At 36.7% G+C, this 25,783-nt stretch overlaps 1 protein-coding gene across 5 annotated transcripts in view; it reads right to left on the reverse strand.

The window, feature by feature from the left end:
• Positions 1–22,901, reverse strand: part of RapGAP1 (Rap GTPase activating protein 1) — an 88,762-nt gene extending 65,861 nt beyond the window's left edge. Inside the window, exons 1-2 of one of the 5 annotated variants that reach the window (XM_036812790.3) lie at positions 22,624–22,901; positions 22,228–22,559 (exon numbers count right to left, since the gene is read on the reverse strand). In XM_036812790.3, coding sequence (XP_036668685.3) covers positions 22,228–22,550 — 323 coding nt within the window. In that variant the 5' untranslated portion in view covers positions 22,551–22,559; positions 22,624–22,901. Of the gene's footprint in view, positions 1–10,240; positions 10,663–18,565; positions 18,833–19,074; positions 19,462–22,227; positions 22,560–22,623 lie in introns of those variants that run through there. The other 4 variants (XM_065862836.2, XM_065862833.2, XM_065862835.2 and 1 more) reach the window with 4 other exon arrangements.
• Positions 22,902–25,783: the final 2,882 nt, after the last annotated feature.

Below are 25,783 nucleotides of genomic sequence, written 5' to 3' on the forward strand. Positions count from 1 at the left end.
TAATCTCCGTTTTCCTTCTTTTTTTATGTGCTCTGCCAAAAAATATTTCATAGTTGCACTTTTGGAGTTATGCCCCCTTTCCCGCCAAACTTGGTTCTCCCCATAAATAGTTTACCCGCAAAAGTGGGGGAATTCGAAGCGTAAGGGCGACCAGAGGGCCATAAATATGTCGTCGACAAAAGTCTATATCATGTATCTCTGTGGACGCCATACATTTTGGGCACAAAATGCTACAAAATCTATGTAATAACTTCGGCACCGGCAGAAAGCTCAACAAATTTGTGAGCTGAGTGAGGAAGGGTGGAACATTTGAGGAAGAAAATGCATGGGAGCTTAGTACTTTGGCAACATTGGGGCAAAGAAGTTTATGTCACAGGCAGTTGCAATGTATCACATAAAAGCCTTTCTATGCGCTTCTCACTTTGTTAAGTGACCTCTAAATAAAATGTTCTACAGTTTAAGTGACTGTATTTAAATCTTGAAGACTTTTTGTTTATATTGGGTTTTAAGAAAAACAACGTTATTAAAATTATATAACTCATCTTTAAAATTATTACTAAGGTGACCAAATATAAACATGTGCTTTTCCCTTGGTACTTGCACTGTTTATCGAAAAAAATATTTACTTTTAAAGTGTTACTCACAAATAAAAATGGTTTATTACAAATAATAACATAGCTGTGTTCTTATTACTTTAAATATTTCTCAAACAAAAATTTCCAATGTGCCAGTCTCTTTAATTTTCTTTAAAATGGATCCCCAAAAAAGCAGCTAAATGGTGGGAGTTTCTCCAGTGATTCTGTGACCACATTGTTGTCATTGCACAACTTTAAGCACACACATTTCTCTCATCGTCACAATGGTGCCGGAATACAGATGGGGGTACGACAGGCCCCAATTAGGCGGAGACCCCAAGAGAGTTTTTGAAGCCCTGACAGATAGTTTTACGGCATTTGTCCAAAGATCGATTTAAAAACGGAAAAGGGCTGTGAAAGAAGGAACAAATTCCCTGGGGTAAAAAAAAACGCAGGTCGATAATCGCAGCATACGAAATATGTGCGAAGAGGGTGTGGTCCCGCCCCCCGATTCGGAGGGCAATTGAATTGCTGATGAGCTTTCGGCGCCTCCTGCGACTCGTTTGAAATTTAAATGCAATCGCAGGCGATACAATAATAGCATACGAAATGATGCGCCGATCTCCCAAATGAGGCACCATCTCCCCCTAGTTTCCCACTTTTTTTTTTGTTTTGCTTTAACCCATCACCAAATCTTCACACTTCCTCTTGGATAGTCTAGAAACGCTCCCTCGGCACTAGTTCAATTTGAATTTTCAATATCTTCATGTATTTATTTATATATATTTAGATTGACGTCATCTGTAATGCGCATACGATTTACTTGTTGCTTCCAACAATCGGAGGACACGCCCACTCCGCCTTTCCGCCCATCTGACCACATTGCAAAATCTAGACTTGACTAAGATGAAGTACAGTCTTAATTAAAAGATTAAAAAATCTCAGTGTCTTATAAAAATATTTGTATTATAATAAAAAATACACGCAGATTAGTTATTTGGGAAAAGTTAAACACCATGTTTAAGGTTTGCAGTTGAGAGGTTTTTATTTTTAGTATTCCAAAAAGCCTTCTTAGTGGGAAAAATGTGTCATAATTTTTTGTAGCCATATTACGGAATTTCCCTGAAAGCGAAATAATGTGCAATTTTGCAAGCATGTAATATTTTACCAAATTCGATTGGAACTACGGGAAAATTCGATTTAAAGAATTCCGACTGTAGCACAAGTGGAATGCCTTTAGATTGGAATACGAGGAGAAGGTGGAGCCAAATGGTCGCTTTACTTAGAGCAAAAATAAAAATTGAAATTATGGTAAAACAGCTTTGAATCGCGCGACTTTTTGGTGTTTGACGGCGACTTTTATGGCCGACAAATGAATGCAGCAAAACAAAAATTGCCCCAGACGAAAATTGAAAGAGACAGCAACAGACACGTAATTAGCCAACAACTTGAGCCCATGGGTGGCGAGGGGGGTTTGGGGCGACAGGGGCTGCCGACAGTACCCCATCAAGCCTTAATCGAAAGTGAATTTGAAAGCCCATTTATATTTCGTTTAATTGCGGCCAAATCGAATTCAGAATTACTTTTCGATTTTAATTGCGTGTTAATTAGTCTCTCCAATTAAAAGCCTCTCAAACTCAAGAGTTGGCCAAAATTAGCTCCGCTTCGAGCAGGAGCTTTTAATTGTGCCCACAAAAAGAATCTTGAGCTTGAGCTGATTTTTTGCATTTTACTTGGCTTAGTTTCGAAAACGAAAGTTGTGTATTTAATGGGCGGTTGCATGTGGCACGCCAAAAATCGAGAAACACCTTCGCCTTCTTTTTATCGAGCGGGCTGCTCCTCTAAGCGATAAAAGAGGTGTAAATTGTGGTTGGGCACGAATCGGTAATTGGCCAGGTTACAAAACGATTTTTACTACATCGATTGGCGGAGATCCTTTGTATATAACAGGGAACGAAGAAAAGAGTTATTTAAGACCTACGACTTTTTTATTGATTTTATTAACCAGCTCGGCTGTTTTTTATACCATTTGTGACCTGGACTATAGAGAGTTTCAATTTAGTTTATATAATCAACAAATTATTAATAGTTTTTAAATTAACAGAAAAAAGGGATATACCCCTTTACCTTTAAATGAAAATCCAACATCCCAAAAGTCAAATTAAAATCGGTGTTGCTTAAAAGAAATCTAATTCACACCCTAAAATTTTCTGAAACCAAACTATAATCATCACAAAAATGATAGCTGTCATTAGGCATTCCCTTCCGTAGCCTAAAATACATTTTCTCTTAAAATTGCCTTTATAAATCCCACTGAAATCATTAACAATGATTTTATTTCCTCCCATATCTTTAACGAATTATGATCGAACCGCTGGGTTACGTATTAATATCTGATATTGATCAACTACGATGGACAACAGAAAGGCTTCTTCTTTCTCTGGCATCGAATAAATTGCATAATTTTCCATTGATGCGATGCGATGCGGTGTGATGTGATGTAGTGACCTTCATCTTGCCCACCTGCCACCCCTTTGGCCGCCCCTCTTATTTTCCCACCTGTACAATGAACTTGGCCGCTGATGACTTTCTTTTGTTCGACTCCCCTTATTTAATTCCTGAACCAATGCTCGCTAATCAATTTAACTGTCGCTCATTTGCTAGCCACACACATGGGGCATTAAAGGCAAACCGGTTGGACATTCCTAAAAGCCTGGCCGCGAGTGTCTTGTCCACGGTAGCCGGAGCTCGAGCATCTGGATGTATCTGTATCTTGGAGGTAGCTCAATCAAATGCCAGCCAACTATTTTTGGTCCGCTGCCAACTGGCTGCAAAAGCATGCCAAAAACGCTCCAAGTGGCGTCGGTGGCGGTTTTTTTTTGACCCACTGACTGAGATACACATGCATTGTCTATCTGCTACAAGTATCTGCAAATATATACTGCACTTTTTGTTGGCAAACGTAATTAACTTGTCCGGAAAATAAAATTATTCAGTTTCGAGTATCAATTTAAGCCACCGAAATGGTTTATATCTTTATAAGTTCTTTGCTCAGCTGTTGTCGCGCTTAACCTCATTTCGAAAGGAGAAATGAAAGCATATGCATGTTGAGCCGACTATAATATACCCTGTTTTTTAACGTAGTAGTCGAATTGATATTTGAAAAAGTTTAATTTTAAAAAATATATTTAAGTACTGACTTAACCCGATACTTAAATATAAATTTTAAAAAATATATAGATGAATGTAGATTATTATATCTATTTAACATAAGTAAGCATACATAGCAAGTTCACTATGACATATATTACTATGCTCTTCCAAAAAATTCATATGCCCCAGTCTTATGGTATCATAAAAAAACTTTTCACTCCCCGAGAACTTTTCCATTATTCAGTCTACGCAACAACGAAAATAACAACAAGGCGCGGTTCAATGACAACTCCCACTTGAGTTTTTGGAAACTCGTCAAAGTTTTCGATGTCGTTTATTTTCCTTATTTTTTGTAGAGTTGCTTCACCCATTTATGAAAATTGTCTGTCGCATCAATTTGATATTTGCATCCATCAACAACAATGTTTGGCAGAGCCCACAAGACACAGCTAAATGTAAAAGTTTGTGCAAGTGATTTTAACTTTTATAACTTTGTCATTTCTCCCCCTTTGCCGCCTTTGTCTCCGCTTACAATTTCCAATTAATAATTCATAAAGATTTCAGCTTCTTCTATGTTGTTTCAGGCCCCTGCCCCTGAAACCCAAACCCCTTCGACCCCTACCAGGGGGTTTTGCCAACACTTGTTGTTCAAAGTGTTTTTCTTGGCAATTTGTCTGCGAGGAGCATGGCAAAAGCTCCATAAAATCGGGAAAGAGATAGCGCAGCAAGAGGAAATTTGTTTATGCTGCCTGGTAATTGGGTTAGCAGTGAAGAAGGAGCCAACCCGATGACGTTGACTTGCATCCGTCAGATGCAGCCGCGTATCCACAAGATACAAAATTCAGCAAGTGCAGTAAATTGCCTCGGGCAGAGGAGTTTTTCTTTCATTTTTTGCTCCCAGCTCTTTCGCTTCATTAGGAGAAATTGGATGAGCAGCATATTTGGCTGATTACTCGCACATTTTTTATGTTTGCTCTTTTACGAGACACCATTTGATTTATTCACATGATTACGTTTTTAATGGCAATGAATATTTTTCTTGTGTTAGAAATGGGATTTCAGTGCAGATTTTCCAGACTTCATAGGAATTTCTTAGGATTTCTTACGTAAAAGATGACCTCAATATGTCATATAGGAGAGAAAGGAGGAAATGTTTTAAATATGTTTTAAAGTCAACAAGTTTTTGCTAATTTTCTGCATATTTTAATATCTAACATTAATATTTAAAGTAATTAGCTTGATTAATTATCAAGAGATAATAATGATCAGAATAAATCTTAATAGAATTCGCTCCTTTCAACTAGAATATTCATTGCTATTCATAGTTAAAGCAGATTCCTATTCATATGCAGCACTTCGCAGCCCATTTTCCATTTGGATAATTTGCCAAAATGATCTTTCACGGTAGCTAAATGGCACAGGTGCTCGAGAAATCTTTGTTTACACGGCTTTGGATGCTGTTCCAAATACTCACCGAACTTAACCATAAAAACCTCATGCATAAGTCATAAGTGAGTCAGTTTCACAGAAAGACAGAAGCGATTTCTGTTTGATTTTATGTACTCTTTTCTTTTTGCATAACAAACAAAGGTGACTTTTGTATGAGAGTAAAAATGGTAAATAGAAAACAAAAGTTACATCAGTTAGCCTAGGGTTTGTGGGCATAAATTAGCGTGAAACTGCCAAGAAAGAGAGAGACGGAGCTAGTGGGTGTGAAAGAGGAGGAGACTTCTCACCTTTTTAGGCAGAACCGAAATGGAACGTTGCCCAGAAGTTTTGCCCAATTAGTCGAGGCATCAAAGCAAACACCCAGACGAAGGCAGTCAGCCAGATTCACTGGCACGGAAAATCACCAGAGGCCTATGCTTCGGTCCCTATTTCATTTTCCTGCACTTTAAAATAAACATTAAAAATGCATCGGCAAGTTGTAGGTAAATATCAAAATATATATCAAAATATCTTCCAATATGAAGAGTTTAATATGATATTTTTGGAGCATAAACAAATATCTTATAGCATGACTTTAAAAAAACTTTGAATATCAAAGTAATCTCTACCAAATGAAGAGTCTAATTTCATAGCATGACTTTAAAAAACTTTGAATATCAAGCAATCTTTTTTCAGAATAAACAACTTATCATTATATTTTTGGCCCCTAAACAGAAGTCTTATATCATTTGAAACATTTTTCCCTGTGCATTTCTCCCTCAGGTTGTTCTTTCTTTTTTGCCTCATTCTGGATTCTTTTTTTATTGATTTTCCTTGGGGCGTTCGCTGCCTTGACATTAATTTAATTGTTGTCAGCATCTTTTGAACTCTCCTCCCACTCATGTGTCAGCTGTCAGAGCGTGGTAATAAATTACAAAATTTAGAGCGATTATGGGCCTGAACAATCTTAAGCTTCAATTGATCTCTGCCGACCAAACTAGTTTCCTGTTCGAAGTTCGCAGCTCAAATTGTATGAAATCGCAATTGAATTGGCTATCGTGAACTTGGCATTGCCGAATGCCACTTGGCCCAATGACAAGTTTCTTTTTTTCCGTTAGACGTTTCCTCAGGGGTCTTGTGGGCTTTGCTCTTTGGTTTTTTATCAAGATTCAGAGTACTTGCCCATTTTTTTACTCAGTCCAATCGTCCGCTTTTGGGTGAAAATCACGTATGTGGTAGAGACCTCGTGTTTTCGCATAACGAAGTTGAATCCGAAGTTAAATCGGGGTAGGCCTCAAGTGAAGTAAAATGAAGTCGCGAAAAAGTCACGTGCAAGTCCTTTCCGCTTGCTGTCCTTTTTTTCTGCAGCTCATCCCTATCTTATAGTGATGGATGTCACTGTAAGCTCTTTAATTCGGTGACCTATTTTCATTACTTTCTTATGAAATACATTTATTGGGTACCATAAATATACCTTTATTTAAAAGGTACCACACTTCTAAATATATATCTTAACTTTTTCTAATTATTTTGCAGACTATCACTTTATATAACAAAATCATTTTATTGAACCTTTATCAGCTCTTTATATTAATGAACCTTTGTTGATTTAAATTAATGAGCTGTTTATTTTCCATTTCCTTTTCTTTTTCTAATTTTTTCTGATTTCACTCAACCTAATATTCTCAGACCTTACTGTACCGTAAATTCTTGGCTAAAAACCACCCACAAAAGTATCTACAACACAGGGCGATAAAGCCAGACAGAGACAGATAACATCTCGTGCCACAATATTAAAGCTGCTGACATGCCAAATTATCTTTCCAAATTAAAGACAAACAACACCAAACGAAGACATGAAAAAAATACCCACAGAAATATAAAACCGAATAAATGTTGAAAAAATTGGAAAGTGATAAATGGTTTGGCCTGGTCAGTTGGCCACATAATCGTTGTTGTTATGTTTGTTGCTTTTGTTCAGTTATTTGGCGCAATCTTTGCATATAAATTAGCCTAAAAATGCCTTTACAAATGGGCGAAGAGAACACGATACCGAATGGAATAGAACCCGAAACACAGAACTCCAAGTTGGCTTCGCATTTGACTGACAGACAGGCGGCCAAGTTGATTTTTAACTGGGCTAACTGCGTTGGCCCCCTTTTCGGAGGCAGAAGAATAAGCGTTTCGGGGTCAACTAGCTGTAGCTCCCCAACGAAATGGAGATGAACACGAAGTTGCAGATGAGGATGGAAATGGAAATGTAAATGGTGGCATAATGGGAGCAGCGGCAGAAGACACGAGTCTCAGACAACTCCGAGATAAATCAAAAATTGTCGAGGAGCCAATGGGGAAGGGGTTTTACGAAAAAGACCGACTAATGTTAGGCATAAATAATGCAGCAAGGGACAACGAAAAGACCATGGCAAGCCCATAAGCCCCCGAGTAATTAAGTCAAAAATAGCCTAAAGTCAAAGGCACTGCACAAAAAAAAACCAATCAAATGGATAAACCATTTAAGATAAATTTAAAAAAGAATCAAATGTTTGACTTTAACTAATAAGAAATGCTTTTATCAAGCTTGTAAATAAACAACTCGTAAATTAATAAATTTAATGACATTTGAAGAGACTATACAGTAATTGAACAAGTTAAGAAATATTTTGAAATAAAGAATCAAATGGATCTTTAATATTGAATTTTTTTCAATGTTATATAATTTCTAATATAATCTTGCTCTTTATATTTTCTCTGTATTAAGGAAAAGTAAAGTCCGTCAGAGGGGAAAACAAGAAGGATTGTGGGGGTAATGAAGGGCGCCAACGGAAGTGTTTATGTTTTGAATATTATGTTTTTAACAGAGAAAATCCCCGAGCAAAAAGAGGAGCATGGAAAGAAAATTGTCTTGCGTGGGCGGAGGGAGCGGAAAACAAAAGAAATGAAAATCCCCTTTGATTGTCAAGTTCAGCAGACAAGAGAAATGAAAATGAAAATTGTTTCTGTTTCGGTTTTTAGTTTTTTTTTTATTCATCTTTCCCCATTCAACGACAATGTGACAATGCAGCTTGTGGATAATAATTATTAACAAAACTGTGCCCACGGCCACACCCCTACCCAAAAGAGACCTCAAGTCCATTGTTTGCCAAGATATTCCCCACAACATAAAACCCCTCCCTCCATTGCCTTGATGTGTCGCTCTCACAGCCATAAAGCCATAACCATCCGCAAGGTATCAATTACCAGACTCTAATGCGAAAATAACAAGCCACAAAGGAATGGCCAAGAAAATTTCAGATAAAGGAAAGCAAAGAAGGGAAAAACTGGGTAATATCTAAGCTGAATACCTCGTGGAAAAGCTGACCAACAATGGAGCTGTAGGAAAAAGACACACAAATGCATTGATAGCGTGAAATGAAGTGCAGTGGGTGACAAGCAAGTACAAAAAAAAATTAGAAAAAATAGATAGAAATAAAGAGTGAGTGGAAGATAGAAAGTGGTAGAACCAGAACTTGCACAACAAACTTTTCAATGGCATATTGTCAATCAAACCTCTCAAACAGCTATTATTTGTTCAAACTTATCGAACTGAAATGTGGTTCTGATGGACAAACGAATGCCATTGAAATGTTAAGTTTCAGATAAGAAGGAAAGTGTCTTGTGATTCTGATAATGAACTTGTCAATTTGAAACTGTCGCTGCTCAAAAGGAATTAAGTTTCTTAAGAGTCAGCACTAAAAATACCATGAGCAGCACAAGACAACATGTTTCATAACAAATTATGTACAGATTTTAATTTCAACTCGGAAATTGTAGTCCAAGTGAAATAAAGTCCAATCACATTTTAAATTTTTATATAAATATCACTTTTAAAATTCCAATTTTTGCCTAGGACTTATGTATTTTCCTTTATAGTATTTCTCCCCAAAAGCCTTAATTCCCCCTACACTTGGCACCCAATTCACGCCTTGCAAATGCATTAACCATTTTCCATTTAGCCACACCACAACGCAAAAACCCTCAACTCATCAAGGCAAACACAAAAGAAAATAACTGAATTTGCGGTGAAATTTGTTAACTGGCCAACAAAAGTTGGCAATGGGAGGGGAAAACTGGAAAACCGCCGGACGATGCACCCATTATGACAACGTCAGTCAACCGCAGCGACCAAAGGAATGTGACAACAGGAAAATTGCATAAAAAAGAGAGTGCTCTCGCTTTGGGGGAAATGCAGCCAAAGGGAGGGCTCATCAAAAACGCATCTATCATTCGACAGATTGCATAAGAGATACAAAGATACTGGGTCTAATCCAGCACCCTCAATTAGCCAAAAAAAAACCGGGAAATGAAGAAGCCAATTTAAAGAGCTGCCGGAGAAAAATCTTAGAGGAAGTATTCAACATTGGTGAGATTTTGAGCTCTGTCAAATTGAATGCTTTGAATTAACATATACTTTACGTACAATATTCAATTTAAATTTGAAGCAAATATTTATTTGTAAGACAGTTCAAAAAGATATCTGAAGGGTTGTAAAATATTTCGGTATAGTAATCTAGATTTCTTTTTATATATACCTATATGTCAATAACAAAAATGTAAGTAAGTAGCTACTTACATATCTTTAGTTTAAGAGGATTTTAAGCTAGTTTTATTTATTAATCGAAATTTCAGTTAGGTTAGTGAATTCTGAATTTAATTATGTTTGAAAAAAAAGTTTAAGCCAAAGTTTTTAAAAATTTAAATGAAATGTTTATCAGCAAAAAGACAATAAGTATTTATTTCGTTTATTTTGCAGGTTTTACATTGTACTATAAAATACTTTATGGCTTGGACATGTGGACGTTTAAAATTCATTTGGAATATATGCATAAAGGAAATTTAAACTGTCTTCAACCTATGCCAAAAAAAACATTTATCAAATATAGGGAGTGGTCTTAAATGAAAAATATTGTAAACATTCATAAATGAAAGTATTTGTTTTTTGACCTCTGTTAGATTTTCTACTTTTAATCTAAAATTGAAGTGACTTGTGTTTTGGCTTCATTTTTGTTGAAATTAAAAAGAGCCCCCCTGTTAATTTGTTTACCTACCCAGCTGGAGATGATCCCTGGCTGACGCTCTTGCCGCCGCCCGTGTGAATGTGGCGCTGGGGGGGCGTGGGCTGGTGGTGGGGCGACGAGGTCGCCGAGACGGTGGGCGTGCCCCCGTTGGAGGAGGAGCTGCCCCCTCCTCCTCCACCTCCACCACCCACTTGCCCCTGACCCGGCAATTTGCGCTTTGGTGATAGCTCCTGGGCATTCTCGCAGACATTTTCCGTGTTGACGACCTGCTCCAGCATGTGTATCTTCAGCATGATTGATGGATTTGATTGACTGACGTTGTTTTGATTTTGGTTTCGTATTTTTGGTTTTGAAGTATTTTTGGTTTTGAGTTTTGTTTGTTTTGGTTTTTTCCCTTCTTTGAATGCTTTTAGTTTTTCACATGGGTTCACTTCACTTTTTTCATTTTGCTGCTGCACAGAGGGAAAAGTTAAGTGGATGTTAAACTTTATAGCAAGTGTTTTTCTCTCTTTCTCTATCACTGTGTTTTTATCTTTTCCCGATTATTAATTAAACTTCAGACTGTGGTCAATTGAACCGCAATATTCTTACAACCGTTGTGAAACCGAATTTTATGTGGCCAGCAATAAAAGAATGGAAATTTAATAAGTTTATGCTGCACGACTTTATGGTCATAAAACTTGCTGAAAAAAGTTATGTCTTTAAAAAACAAAGAAAATCACTCAAAGGCAAACAAATGGAGATTCTGGGTAGGCGTTTTGAGTGCACATTATGAAAAAGTAATGCCGAAGCTGAAAAGTCTGCCCAACAGAGCGAGGGAAAGCGCGTGGAAATGCGTGCAAAACAGAGAGGAGACAACAAACAACCCGCATATGTTTTCCAAACGGGGGGAAAAACCCCGGGGCAAAAGCACTTGCCAGGGCAGTCACTTAAGCCCCACAACCCCTACCTTCCGAGAACCTTGAATAAGACCTCACAAGGCGGCAAAGGAAAACTTTGTCTTGAACCTGCCCCACTGACAATTGGCTTGGGTCTAAGATGAGGGAAAGAAAATGTGGAAATTTCCTAGAGGGGTGTTGTTAAGTCGGGGAAAACCGCCCAAAAGGTAATGTGCTGACGCACGTGTCCAAGTGCCGCCCCCACAGGAAAACGGGGAGAGATGATTTATGATTTACGGCATTGACTGAAGGCATCTGGCCGTCAAAAGCCCATGGAGTTACTCCTCCGATCCCCGGATTTTCCGTCCCAAGGCCGGGAAACTCGCTAAAGTGGTAATGTGCGTACATAACGAGAGCTGTGAATGGTATTATGGCAGGTTTTTGGGTTGGGGGTGGTGTATTGAGGGTTAGTCAAAGGTAGACGAGCTGGAATTTGAGGGAAAGTGAGCCAGTTACGGCCAAGAGGAGATGAGCTGTACTTTGTATAAGCCACTTATGGCTGAATATGGTTGTGTTAACTGTAAGAGGAAATTAGTAGTAGTAGGGGGAGGAGCGGAACTTTTAATATTCATAATAACCAGACATGTTGATATACCTTTGGATTAACTTAAGCACATTTCCAAAAAATTCCATAACACTATCCATAATATTAGTATCTTAAAAATGTAAGTACTTCAACAGATAAGCTGTGCAAATGTATCCAAGCACTGAGAATCCAATTATACAATTTTCTACCTAAAGCCCAATTATCAGTAAATCTCTGCTTAAAAATTCGCAAAGGAATACCTAATTGCCTTTATAAATGCCCAAACCTTGAGCACGTTTAATTGATTGGATTTACTGTGAAAGCATCGTAAATATTTCCAGCAAACAGTATCCAACTGATATGATTACTTCACTTCAGGCCTAATGCGCCTTCAATGCCGTTGACCTAAATTGGCAAATCTGTAAATCTTCTCAACAACATTTGCCAAATCATTTGCCCAGATTGAGATACCTAGCTTGCTCAGTAATGCAATTACCCAATGTAAAATAAAATACATAATTCGTTTCGGCTCAAATCGCATTAAGAGCAATCAAAATTTATGCGTCCATCTCTTTCGGCCTCAACACGCAACTTCCGTTGTTGCAAATTCGTCATTTCCGCAAAAATAGCAACAGGCACTCAGGTGAGAATGATAAAAAAAAATAAAATAATGGCACAAAAAAAAATCATAATAAACTCAACTCAAAATGAAATTGAATTACGTGGCGTAGAAAACAATTTGCGAGAGCGAGTGCAAAATAATTCTTTGGGGCACTGTCGGCTGCATTATAAAAAAAACGCATATAGAATAATTTATTTAAATCAGGCTCAGAGGCAACCGCCCCCAAGTCGGCGACGACAACCTTTTATGGTGTCATGCAAAAAAAAAATGAGAAAAATCTATAAAAATGTTATATTCATTCATTTGTTGTTGCGCTTGTTGGCTGTGGACAAATTAATGTCAACAGAATCGGTGGTTCGAGGGGGAAAAATCTGAGGAATCGTGTGGGCTGCTGGGCTAATAGTTGATTCCAGTCTCTTAAAACCACCCAGTGGGTGGCCTTTATCGTACGAGAAAATATGGGATGAATCTAGAGAATGCCGCGGAATAGAAGGCAAGTGTGTCGCCCGAACAATGATAATTTTTTTATTGTTGCTCATTCATTTGGCATTTTTATTGATGTGTTGTGATCCGAGTTGCAAATGAAATTGTGCGAATTTCTGCTAGATTTTTATTTTTGTTTTGATTGAGTTAATGAAGCCAAAAGTTTGAATTGTCTGGGGGTGAGTTGTTTATGCAGATACTTTGAAGATGATATGTGGATGAATAGGACCTTTTCTTTTGAAGTCTAGTGAAAAAGTTACGCTTGAATTGAATTCTACAACTCACAATTTGCTGCCATTATAAGCAATATACACTGATAATTTAAACATTCACCAAGTTAGATGGAATTGTTTTCGTTTTTACCTCGACAGAAACATTTCTTCCATATTTCCTTGAGTCACTGTATTCCAGGAAGCATTGTCTTAACTACTTTTCTTTTTCAGCCCAAGTTTAATACCTTCCTACTTTTCCTTTCGTTTTTATCGTCACTTTATCGCAGGGCAATTATTCAATGATAACTGTGTCAAGTGCTCGACATACTCAAACATTTGCTAACCCCTTTTTTGTATTGTTTTTCCCCAATTTCTTTCCAAATAATTGCGTCAACGTTTCACAATCAGATTTCAGTTAGTACTTTATGGTCACAACTTTGCGCCGATACGTCATAAACACAATATTTTAGCTGCGGGCCACCAAAGCAAATAATCTATTGAGTCACCAAGTAGAATATGGTTATTTTCTTATCGAAAATGGGCGGGTATTCTTATCAATCTCCAAATATATGATATGCTAAAGGGAATATTTTGGAAATTTTGTAAGCCGCTGGAAACACTCCGGCAACATCCGGGGTTTCACATTTCCCCACTCAACAATTTTTGGCAAGTTCAAAGTTTGGTTTCCTTCCGTGTGTACATTTCCCTATTTTCCTGCCTAATGGGAGAATTTGGGTCTCAGGAATTTGTTGCTTGTTACGCCGTTACACGTGTTCAAATATTTATGCCTTGACAAATTCTGTAAACAAATTTTTCATCTCCTCTCCGGCTTGGTTTCATATATTGGTTCTTATGTTATTTTTTCTCGTAGCCTGGCTAACAAACATCAACAGCTGTTGGCAGCCCAAGTTGCTACGTTTGCTCTGTTTTATTTTTTTAGGGCAACAATTTGTGTGAGAGGAATTCTAGTTGATTGTGACTTCTGTTCTGTTCTGTTTATGTTTCTGGTTTAGTATCGGTATAGTATAGATATCTTATCTTATCGGCTGCCAATTTGGCCGAATAATCAGTTTTTGGATGGGCGGCGCAACCTTGACTACTCCCACAAAACCTCCTTTCCCTGTTCTTCGGGGGAGTTACTTTATGTTGAACACGGAAATTGGTAGAGGTATTTATTTTTGTAACTGAAGTCTAATGGGAAATTGATGTAGTTGCTTAGTAGTTGGAGATACTGAAACTATTTGAAGCGAAGGCAATCACCTATGGTTTTATTTTTTTAGACAAATGGAAATATTATTACTGGAAAACTTTCACATCCAAGATTCTATTAAAAGTAATATAGACTTACACGCAATAATTTTTAAGCTCGAGGACTTTCAATATCTTAATGTTCTTTGGTGGTTTGGCTACAGAAGTGTTTCATTGAGTTGTAAACTTTAATTTCAGCATTTTTCTTCTTATAATAATAATGAAAACTAAACTGTTCTGCTCAGCAATATCACTTTAAAGTTTAAGCCCATTTAAATTACATCGCCATTTAACGCATATCTTGACTTTTCCAGGAAAGTTCTAAATACAATTAAAAAGCAGAAAACTTTTAAATTACGTTTCCATCGACTTTTCCCCCAAATTCAAATCTTGTTACCGTAACGATATTTTTAGAATGTTTTTCTACCGAAAGGAGACCTTCGAAACACCTTGCTGCCAGCTTGCCATAAAGTTTTGATTTATCACCCCTTTAACCCTTGACTCCTAGTAAACAAGAAAACTTCAAAGTCGATTTTTAACAACGACCTTCGCTTGTAATAATTTTTTTAGAAAAACATGGATAAGCGAATTATTAGTTTCATCATATTTTCCAGGGAAACTCGGACGCTAAACTTGATATTTTATTATTTTTGGCACAGGTGCAAACAGGTCGTAAACAGAGAGGGAAAAATATAGAAAAATCGAGGCAAAGGCAATTAAAGTTAGCACTAAACATAGAAGCAGACACTCCCCACCGACTGCCTGTATTTTCCATTTCCAATTCGTATACCAGCCAATTGGCACTGGGCCATGTCATGGGAGAAGCGGCGGCACACGCCCCATAAATTAAATTCGCGTGTGTTTTTCCACCAACAAACAAAAAGGTAAGGGGACGTATGGGGGTTTTGGGGATCTGAGGCAGTCGAGATAAGCAAGGGGCAAACAGACATAAAACGCATCGGCGGAACGGTAAATTTTGCAGCAGCCTACAAAGGCCAAATAAACCCGAAGATATGTAGACTTTATGGTACTCATCACTATAAATTTAACTCCTTATTTTCTCATTTAAAGTTGAAAGCGGGTTTTAGTATATACTTAAATGAGTCATTTAAATTCATAAGAATTTGCGATAGTTAAGAAGGGGATTGTGTCACAAGTGTTCTGTTTTTCAATCTTTTAAAATGCCTATTATATAAATTCCCATTAATATCTCTCTTAAAATGTTTGATTAATTGGTCGAATTATTTTTGTAAGCTTTGGTATTGTTCGTAAGTCATGTATTTTCGGTATAGGATCAACCCATAGAACGACTTTAATTTTGAAAATAGGTAAGCTAAATAATTTAACAACCTCTTAAACCTATAAACTTGGAAATAAAAGCATAATATCAAACTTAGCTCAGAAGAAGTATAAGCAACTATATTTTCTTTAAGGATTTTACAACTGAAGAAAACTAATGGGTAATAATAAGTATTCAAAATATAATCTACCAAGAACCCATCATATCCCTGCTTCTTTCGAGTACTGGTCATGAAAGCTGAATCCAAAATCCAAAATCAATGCAGGCGAATGACACGGCGAGGCTTAGCCCTCTCTTTCTCAACCCCTGTTGCCCTCTCTTTCTGAGCCAAGCTTTTGTGCTGGCTGCACTTCAACTTGAACTCTCGAGTGACGGCGTGAAAGAGAGGGGCGGCGAAAAGTGAGAGGGATGACAAGACAATTGATGGGCCAGACAAGCGTAGAACGATGAATGGACGGGCGGAGAATTTGAGATGCGGGGGCGGAGAATCCGATGAGCGAAGAATCCGAAGCAGATAGCAAGAGCAGAGATGTGGCCAAAAAGCAGCTGTTTCTTGGGATTGTTTTTTTCTCAGCTTTCTGTTATTGTCCGTATTTTCACACCGAGAGACAAGGCCAATTTGCTTCTCGAGTTCATTTACATTCCGCATCGCTGAGGTTTACTTTACATCCCAAAGAAATTCAATGGGGCAGCACTTCTACGGACTCATTCCCCTTACCAAAAAAAAAAAAAGAAGAATATATCTGTCAAAAGGCAAACATCCGATTGGGGCAGCGAGAATCTCTTCAATCTCTTCACGAACGTCATGAATATTTGATGAGCTGTCGTTTACCTTTTTCGCCCTCGGAACAAACTGCAACAAATGCCGGAGCCCCAAAAATGCAACAGGCAAAGGCAAACAAAGGAAAAAAGAGCTGGGGTATCCAGGTGAACACGGAATGGGAGCAGATTGCCAAAAGCGGGAGATAAAGTGGAGGAGGTATCTAACAACTCACCCTGAATCATGGATGCTCTGGAAAAGGTATAGTATTGCTAAATCTAGTGCTATTTTACCAAAACATTAGAATTTTTTTTGACAAAAATTAAAAAATATCCCTTGGTAACATTTGAGTCCTTTTAAATGGTTCACAAATTATTTAGATTAGTTTATATCTCTTTCTTTACCTATATATTATATGCTACGAAAACGTTTTTCTTCCAAAAGATCTTGAAATCTGTACATTACTTGACTACCTCAAAAGCACGTAGAGAATATATAATAAAATATTATTTAATTTTTACTCTAAACAACAATTCTACTAAGATGATTTAAGGGTTAGCAGTTAAGAAATTATGAATTATCTTTTTTTTTTAACTTTGTTAATCTGAATTTTTAAAGACCTAGACTCCATAACCTTGTCTTGGTTAAAACTTCTCTCAAACAAAAAATAGGTCGTATATAAACCCAATCTTTGTTAATCTATAATAACTAAAACACTTAATGGATCTCAAAAAATTAATTTCAGATATAATTAGATGAGTTCAAACATGCTTTCATTTCCACATTTTTCCAAGTGAGATTTGCATTTTTGTAATGAATAACTTTCCTAGGTCCGGCCAGCTAGCTGAGGACCATAAATATGATTTTTATGATCAAGCCACTCAAACAGCTCGTATTACCCAGTTTTCTCGAAAGAGCAACTGGAATTCCAGAAAACTGCAGCTGCCAAAGCAGTGAAAACAGAAAACCACCGAAACAACAGTCGCAAAACTCGCACACACATGCCAATAAATATTTTTGCCAGTTGCAGCGAGACAAAAATCGAGAAAAAATTTAACGAAAATGAAAAGTCAACAGCAGAAAACACGGCAACAACAAACTGAAATCATTTCAGGCCAAACCCGTTTCAAAAGCCAAAAAGAAATTCACGTGCTCTGCAAATTTACCATACTTTTTTTGTACCTTTTTTTTTTACCTTCTGCCACTGGCAATGCATATTAACAACAAAGTAACAACAACAACAACCAGCTTGATAACAGGCAGTAGCAAAAAATGGGAGGAGTGGAAGAAGAAGATGCAGAGGCAACATTGTCATTTAACGGGACAAACGAACAGGGCGCAAAAAGAGGTGGAAAAAATGCGTGAATTTTAATTTGCATTTTGCAAATCGGAAACGAGAAAAACCCCATCAGAAATAACCGGGTTTCCCGAAGGAGATGAATCAGAACATGGTTAAAAATGTGTACGAAATTCCACTTTCGAATCACATTGAATTTGAAAATTATTTCGGATAGTATGATCTTAGTAATGGGAATATTCCAAATATCAAATCGTTTTTAAGTTAAATGGGATTTTTGAGCGCTATTGTTATGCACTTAATCATGGGAAAGCTATACGTAAAGCTTTGAGCATTATAGAACTCATACATATAATATTTTTCCGATATCACTATTACTAAGAAATGATTTCGGAATACAAATTTGCCTCTATTAGGTACTTGTTTGAAAAAACATTCACAATTATTTAAAAATTCCATAAAACACAAAAGATATATTAACATGTTTAATTGCTTTTTGCCTTATTCCAGAAGAAAAACCTGTTGAGGTTCACGATCTTCAGTGTTTTCACCCCCTAATAAAAATTCGGAATGTAAAAAATTCCATTTCCACTTGTTAAGGCAACTTTATAACTTCAATCACCTCAAACAACTTGCACATAAATCACAAAATAAATAAAAAAGAAACACAAATTTTAAACGATCGCAGAGATATAATATTGTTTAAAAAAACACGTAATAATCATGCGTGACGCATTTTAATCGAACTCGAAAACATTTGGGAACCGGCAAAAACGAGATAAAGAAAGAAAGAGAGAAAAGTCACTTAAACGGAACTTTTTTTGATTATTTCTTTTTATAAATATTTCTCATTTGTGGTTTTTTTTCAGAGCTTTGACATTTGTCTGCGGTGATTATGTTATTCCGTCATTTTTTGCACTTGCTATTAAATAGCGTTTTCGTAATTGAATTGCACAAATTATTACACACCAATTTCACTTGTTGTCAACACTTTCTTCGCATCTCTTTTTGGATTCTTTGCTCGTTAAATTTCAATTCCAGTCAGCGATTTTTGTTTAAAAATTTCACTTTTAGGTACGTGCGGGTATTTAGGCAGACGCTTTTTTTTTGGGCAGCCTTAATTTGTTTTTTTCTTGCCACCTTTGCCACTTTCGCTTCTAATTTTATTGATAAGACTTCCAAATGCGATTTCAATTTCGTTGCTATTCATTAAAAAGTTCGTTAGACACCTTTTTTGGGGCTTTGTTTATGATGTTTTATTGATTTCATTTTCTTTCTTTTCTTTAGGTTTTTAATGAAATTGCTTTTTTAATATCAATTACTAAACAATTGTTTAATTCTGTTTTTTTAACTAATTTTTTATAGATTTTTATTTATCTGTAATAATGTTATCAAGTATTCCCGACAATAATTCCTTACTTGATAAATATTTTTTTTTTTTTTAAATTTGAAATATACATTTATTCCAAAGTTATTACCTCAACACTTTCACATGTTTCAAAAATTCGTTCAACGAATCTGTAGCTTTATTATTGTTTGCTTTTCGCTATATTTCTTGCTTCATTTGTTTTGATTTCCTATTCCTCGCGCTGCTCTTCTTTCAACTGTTGCTGCCAATTGGCAACTGCTCGACGCTCCACCGTTACTTTTTGACTAGCTAATGATGGAGCCGAAGAAGAAGAAGCAGGCCAGGAGCGCACCGGAAACCCGAAATATATCACGATTCCTGTTCCGACTTCCGATTTCAGGATTTCCCGACGCAGACGCGCGACAACGCACACACACACGTCGGTTGTCCTCGCACACGCACACACACAGACGGACACTCGCTGGCTCGCACGCCCACACGAGTCGGTTTTCAAAACGACTCTGAGGCGAGCAGCAGAAAAGCTGCGGGTTTAGCCCCCCAATTCCGACGACAGAGGACCCACACGCCGCTCCGCTCGCACTCTGCTGCGCACGAAGCTCAGATTTCAGGTTCCACTCGCAATGCGTCCCACAAACCGGCTCTCCAGCGGTCTCTCTCGCTCCGTCGTTGGAAGAGCTGTACGCTGCGGTACAATTGGGGCCAAAATAATACAAATTGGTTGCATAGCACTAAATTTCAAAGATTTTATTTGCGTTGGATCTATATCTTAAATTGAAGTACTGAGATTATTAACTTTAAAAACATTTAAAGATATTGCTTTACGTTTGCCAAACCAAGTTTTATTTACTATTTACTAATATTAGTAAAGATATGTTATGCTTTGGACTTTTTTTTATTCTTTAAAAGGAAATTACTTTTTCCAAAACTATAACCAAATTTTATTTTAAAATGTTTATTTCCATAAGAAAGTTTGCAATCTGTCATATTTTATTTGAACTTTAAATACACCGTTAAGTTAACACTTGTCTCATCACTGAGATCACTTGTGTATATTCATATTGTTCAATTCATATTATTTTATTGTTTAAAAAGTATTTTAAAATATTTTTTACAATATCATAAACATAAAAATACAACTTTTTATTGTTTCATAAGAAATTCTACATTTTTTAAAACAAAATATATGAAATAGATATATGAAAGAACAAAAACAATAGTTTACAATAGTGTTATTATGTAAAGCTATATCATTTAGTTATTCAAAAACCGAGTGCTATAATAGTGACCTGAACTGTTCTTGCACTTTGCATTTGTTTGTGAGAGGGAGAGAGTAAGAAAGAGTGAGAGTGGGTGGTTGCAGTTTGTTGTTGTTCTGCGCTTATTGCTTTTGTTGCCTTCATGGGGGCGAAATTCTTGTTTATTTACATTTATTTACATTCCAAATGCGCGCAGTTAAAGTAAACAGAAAGAGTTGGCAAATGGGAGGGGAGGTAGATGGGGAGGAGGTTATTGGATGGAGAGCGGGGGAAGCAGCCCGCATTAGCCAAAGTAAACAATTTGGAAAACAATGCAATTCAAAGGAGCCGGCGATGCAGTTGCAAGTTGCATATTTGCACAGTGTACCCCAAAAGTATGCAGAAGGCAATGATTTCCCACCACTGAGAGATAACGAAAACAAACCGAATAACCGGCGTGGGACTGAAACACACAAATACACAAGTAAACAGAGGCACGAGTCAAAAACAGTCGGCGTTCCATATGCTTTTTGTTTTTGGGCGCCTGAGAGAGTTACAAGAGTTATGCTCCCACAATCTCTCGCCCTCTCTGTTATTGGAAAGAAAACATAAACAGTTTATTTTGTACACTGGGAAAAATAGTTTGCTTTTATCTGATTTAAGAAAACATTTTCATAGAAACATAGAATTTTATGGTCTGCGCATTATCTTTAAAGATTATCACTCATACGCACTGTTGCCCTTGCAAATAATAATACAATTATTTTAATATAGACTGAAATCTTACCAACAAATTAACTTTAACTTTAATTTAATTTAGACAATAAGTTTAGAAAGGGAGGAAAATTCGTAGTACATAGTTTTGGTTGGCATACGTGTTGTATGAGTAATTTTATATGAAACTTTGAGACAATTGACAATCCAAGTATTTAAAATGTTGTGGCTTTCGAATACATTTATCGCAAACCAAAATGTGTCATATTAATTAGAAACATGTGTTGAACTTTATACCAAAACTTTTAGTTCATTGTTTTTAAAATTGATTTACAGGTTGTGATTTAGTTGCAAGTGGAGTTTTCAGTGCACCAAACGTTCCAAGCTCCACCACGCGTTGTGGAATATGTGGATACTGGAAGTCGAAGTGTTTACCCAATGCAAGAGACAGCACTAGCCGAGAGAGGGCCCCAACATAAACAATCTCGCTCACTCTCTGCAACCCACATAAACTTCTCCCATGAACTGGATCCACAGTCCACAAAATGACGTCGGCTTTTGCGGCGGCGTGTTGCACTTGCTCGCTCTTTCATATCATCCACATGTTTGTGGTTGTTGTTGTTGTTGGCGGCTGATAGCAAACAGCTGATAACCACAAGATAAACCGCAGCTGCGAGGGGCGTTTCGAAAACCAGAAAACAGATAACCAACTGTTGCATGCCCCACATTTTTGGGGTTACACTTCAAACGCACACCGCTAAACAATGGATGCCACTTTTTCGGTGGGTTTTTATGTAAACAGGTTGGAAATGTGTGCATATCTGCATATTTAAGGAATCTTAAGAAGTAATGTGGTGTTTACCTAAATTTCATTGTTTTGTGATTCGTAGTCAAAAGTGTAAAAGAATCCTTAACCTCTTAAAAAAAAAAATAAAAACCACGTAGGGAGAAAATATCTACAAAATGTTCTAATAGATTACGATTTTAAAGTTATCTTAACCTTCCCATATTTTATTAAATAATCCCTTATTTTATTAATAATCGAAAGAAATTTCAAAGTATTTATAATAAAAGCAATCGCAATAATAATTTCCGTGTTAAATAAATAAATTAAGAGGAACTAAAAGATATAGTCGTGAAATTTTCTATATTTCCATAGGAACTCCCAATACAGCTAACCTTAACATTTTTTCGTAGTACCCTTATAATATTAAAGGCACAACTATGAAGGCACAGTTGATTGACTTTAATCCATAAGAAATCTGGCCAAAAATTCATTAATCTTGTACAGTCATTTGTTTGCGTCCACTTACCTAAGTGGTTCTATCAGCAGATCTATATTCTCGCAGCTTTCCATCTCCAGTCGCTGATATTGCAATTGCCTGGCACTCGAAGTGCTAGATCGGCCCCCAGAACCGCCCGAAACTGTGGCCGAGTTTGAAGAGTGGCGACGATACTCGGCGAAACTTTCGCTCTTCCGTAGACCCGGAATCTTTCCGGAGCTATTGCGCCAGTACTTGATCATCCGGTGAAGGGCCTTGGGAGAACTGGTAGCAGAGTTTGCGGCCAGCGATATTTCACTGCCACCCACGAGAGCAGGGTGGCCATGATCAACCAAAGTCCTATAGGAACTCATTTTCGTAAGCTAAAAATAGTTATATGTCAAGTTGCTTATAATCATTAACATATAGTATACGTATAATACTTACATTAGTTAAAATTTAGTTTTATTTGTTCAACTCCATCTTTGTAAATATACAGCTGGTTGACTTATTAATAATAGTTATTATGTTGTTGCTATAATATTTTTGTATTATTTGTTTGTGCTTTTACTCCACAACATATTATATTTTTTATTGATGCTATTTACTTATAGCTTTATTGTTTAGTTATTTACATTCTTATCACTTTTGTTTCCTTTTTACAATACAATTATGGGTTTTTTATGGATAAACATAGTTTAAATCACTCATTATATAAAGTTATGGTATAATTATTCCTATTATCTTAGTAATTAAAAATAAATCGTTCGCTGAATAAATCGCGTTTCGTTGGGGGTTCGATTTGAAGTCGCGTCGCGCCGCCTTCGATTTTCCGACTGACCAACAAAGAATCGGAACATAGCCCCCAGAACAGACCTCTGTAGAACCGAGCTCGGCACTATCTGGAGCATTCTCCCTCGCTCTTTTTTGCTCTCCCTCTCTGACCATTTGCTTTCCCTTGTTTTTATAACTTCGCACGTTTTATTGCAAAGTTTTTTTCTGAACTTACTTATATTTCTTGCAATTTCATTATTTTAATTATACCCGGTACTTGGAAAAAACTTGGGGTGTATATAGTTGGGGATCTTATTAAGTTATGTACATTCTTGAGAAAAATATAGTAAACTTTAGTTTCCACGAGCATGACATGTTTTCATTTCGATGATATTATTTAGTAAAGTAAATATTTGAAAAAATAATATACAAGGGAGTAATAAGTACTAGGTACTTCAGAGTTCTTAAACTCATGTTAATCATTATTACTTGTTTTGTTTTGCATTTCAGTTTTATTTTTCTGGCGATAAATGACCGAGCTGTGATTCCGCTAACTCAGCTCATTTTCATATTGTTACTGACGATATAGAAATTAAGTGAGAGCAGTACATACACAGTCGCTTTTATTTACTTTTTCCAGCTATCAGTTATCTTAGGTCTTCATGATACGCCCCTTTTAACACGCCCCATCAATAGGACCCATTGTTCAGTTTAATGCTGCAATCAATCACTACGCAGACTTTAGTTAATCAATTAAACAATCCATCAACCTTTTCTTATCTCTTTAAAAGGCTCGTTCTTACTTTTCTCAGACTTTCAGGTGCCGGATAATTTAAATTTAAATGGCCCAATTAAGAACGGATTTCATGGTGATTTTCTCCATCGCTCTGCCACATGCAATCGGAAAAATTAGTGGAAGGAGAACATGTGAATTTAAATGTATCATCAATGCATCAATGAGTCAAGCCGGGTTTACGATTCTGCGGGTCACCGCCGAGAACTTTAATGGCTCTCGAAAAGGGGATGATAAGGAAACAGACTTCAGGGCGTCGCAATATGATTTTAAATCGGGTACGGAAAATGGAAGCAGTCACAAGGGGATTGAGATAGTGGGGAAAAGCGGTTGGACAACTGCTAAATGCCGCAGCAATCGAGTTATCGGGTAATCGAATATCCAGCAAATCAGATAAATCAAAACATGCAAAACAAATCGCATGATAAGAGAGCTGGAAAGAGGAAAATCGGAAAAAAAGAAAAGTTTTTTCTTACTAATTGGCCAAGCTGACTGTCGGGTACACTATTTTCTCTTACCTTATATACATAACCCTTAAATTACATATCATTCCAAAGCACAAAAAAGTTCATAGTATTTCGGAAAATTACAAATTATTTTAATTTTTAACGTATCCAACTCCAAAATAGATTAATGGGTTATATATATCATAATTTGATCACATTTTTCAGTTGATAGTTACCAACATGACATGATCTCTTAATTACAGAGTATCAAAGACGATTTAAAATGAAATCGAAAACCCAAATTGAAATCGAATTCGCAGTTGCTACTGTAACGGTTTCGGCCACGCGAATGCCGAGTAAGATTTATCATGACATTTCCTTGATGACGATACTGCATCGCAACCTCCCCCCGACATCATCACCCAGTGCCACCCCCTTGAGCATTGGAACTCCGTGTGTGCGTTGTCAAAATTACATTAAAGCGGAAATCGCCTGCTTCGCTTCAGTGCCAATCGCCAGAAGACAGCCAACTGACCACAGCGTAGAAAAAACTCAAGCTGCAGTCTCCGATGACTACACTGAAAACAAAGACTTAGTGATTTTAATTAGCTTATTGATTTAGCTTATTTGAATTTAAAATTTACCTGATACTATAATAGATATGAAAGTATGAAGGTCTATTGCTAGAATTTTGTTATATGGTCTTAAGATTGTAAGCGTACTTAACTTGACTTTTATATTTGAGCTATAGTATCGTTTTTTGAATACGAAATACAATTGTATGACTGTACAACTTTATAACAAATCTTTTTTTTACCCTTTTTGACTCGTATAATCAAATCATGCCCGGATGGATGGATGGATATGGGGGATAGATCCCCCCACTCGTTTATAAAAGTATATGTACATAATATGTATTTTATTCAAAATTTTTGATTTCTACTCAACAATTTTTTTATATCCCCTTACAATTAAATTCTGGATTCGGCACTGAATCTGAGTTATAAGAAATCTATAAGAAATATTTTTTCCAGTATATAGAAGAGGGGCAAAGGGGCCAGTGGGTGCCGGCACGCAACACCCGCGACACTGGACGACATAAATCAGGCTCAGAGAAAAACCGAATGAAAGAGTTGGGGGCGACTGTAAGGCGAGACACTTGCATTTTGGTTCGTCGCTTTTTGAGGGGTTTGAGGCAAACATGTCCGAGCTGTCGCTTGTCTGCCCCCCTTTCTCCGCCCTCCCTGTCCAACCACCCACTTCTTAGCACCCCCTCCGACTCCCCCTATAAGCGAAATGTGCGTAACTGAGAGAAACGTAACACAGGCAGCAGCACAGCACGCAAGTCTTGAATCTGCACTGAGAAAAATTGTTTATTTTTTTTTATACGGAATTTTTCCTTTAAACTTTTAAATCTTTTGTTTATGTATTATTTTTGGTTGTTTTTTATAACTAATAATTCAAATAAATTAAAAAATAAATTAAAAACTTTTTAATTTGTCAGTTGTAACATTTTTATCATTAAATATTTAAGAATTGTGAGTCAAACTTTAACTTAAAAACCATAATGGAATGTACATATATGAACTTTTTC

Source organism: Drosophila suzukii, chromosome 2L (assembly GCF_043229965.1).
Source record: "Drosophila suzukii chromosome 2L, CBGP_Dsuzu_IsoJpt1.0, whole genome shotgun sequence".
Taxonomy (NCBI): domain Eukaryota; kingdom Metazoa; phylum Arthropoda; class Insecta; order Diptera; family Drosophilidae; genus Drosophila; species Drosophila suzukii.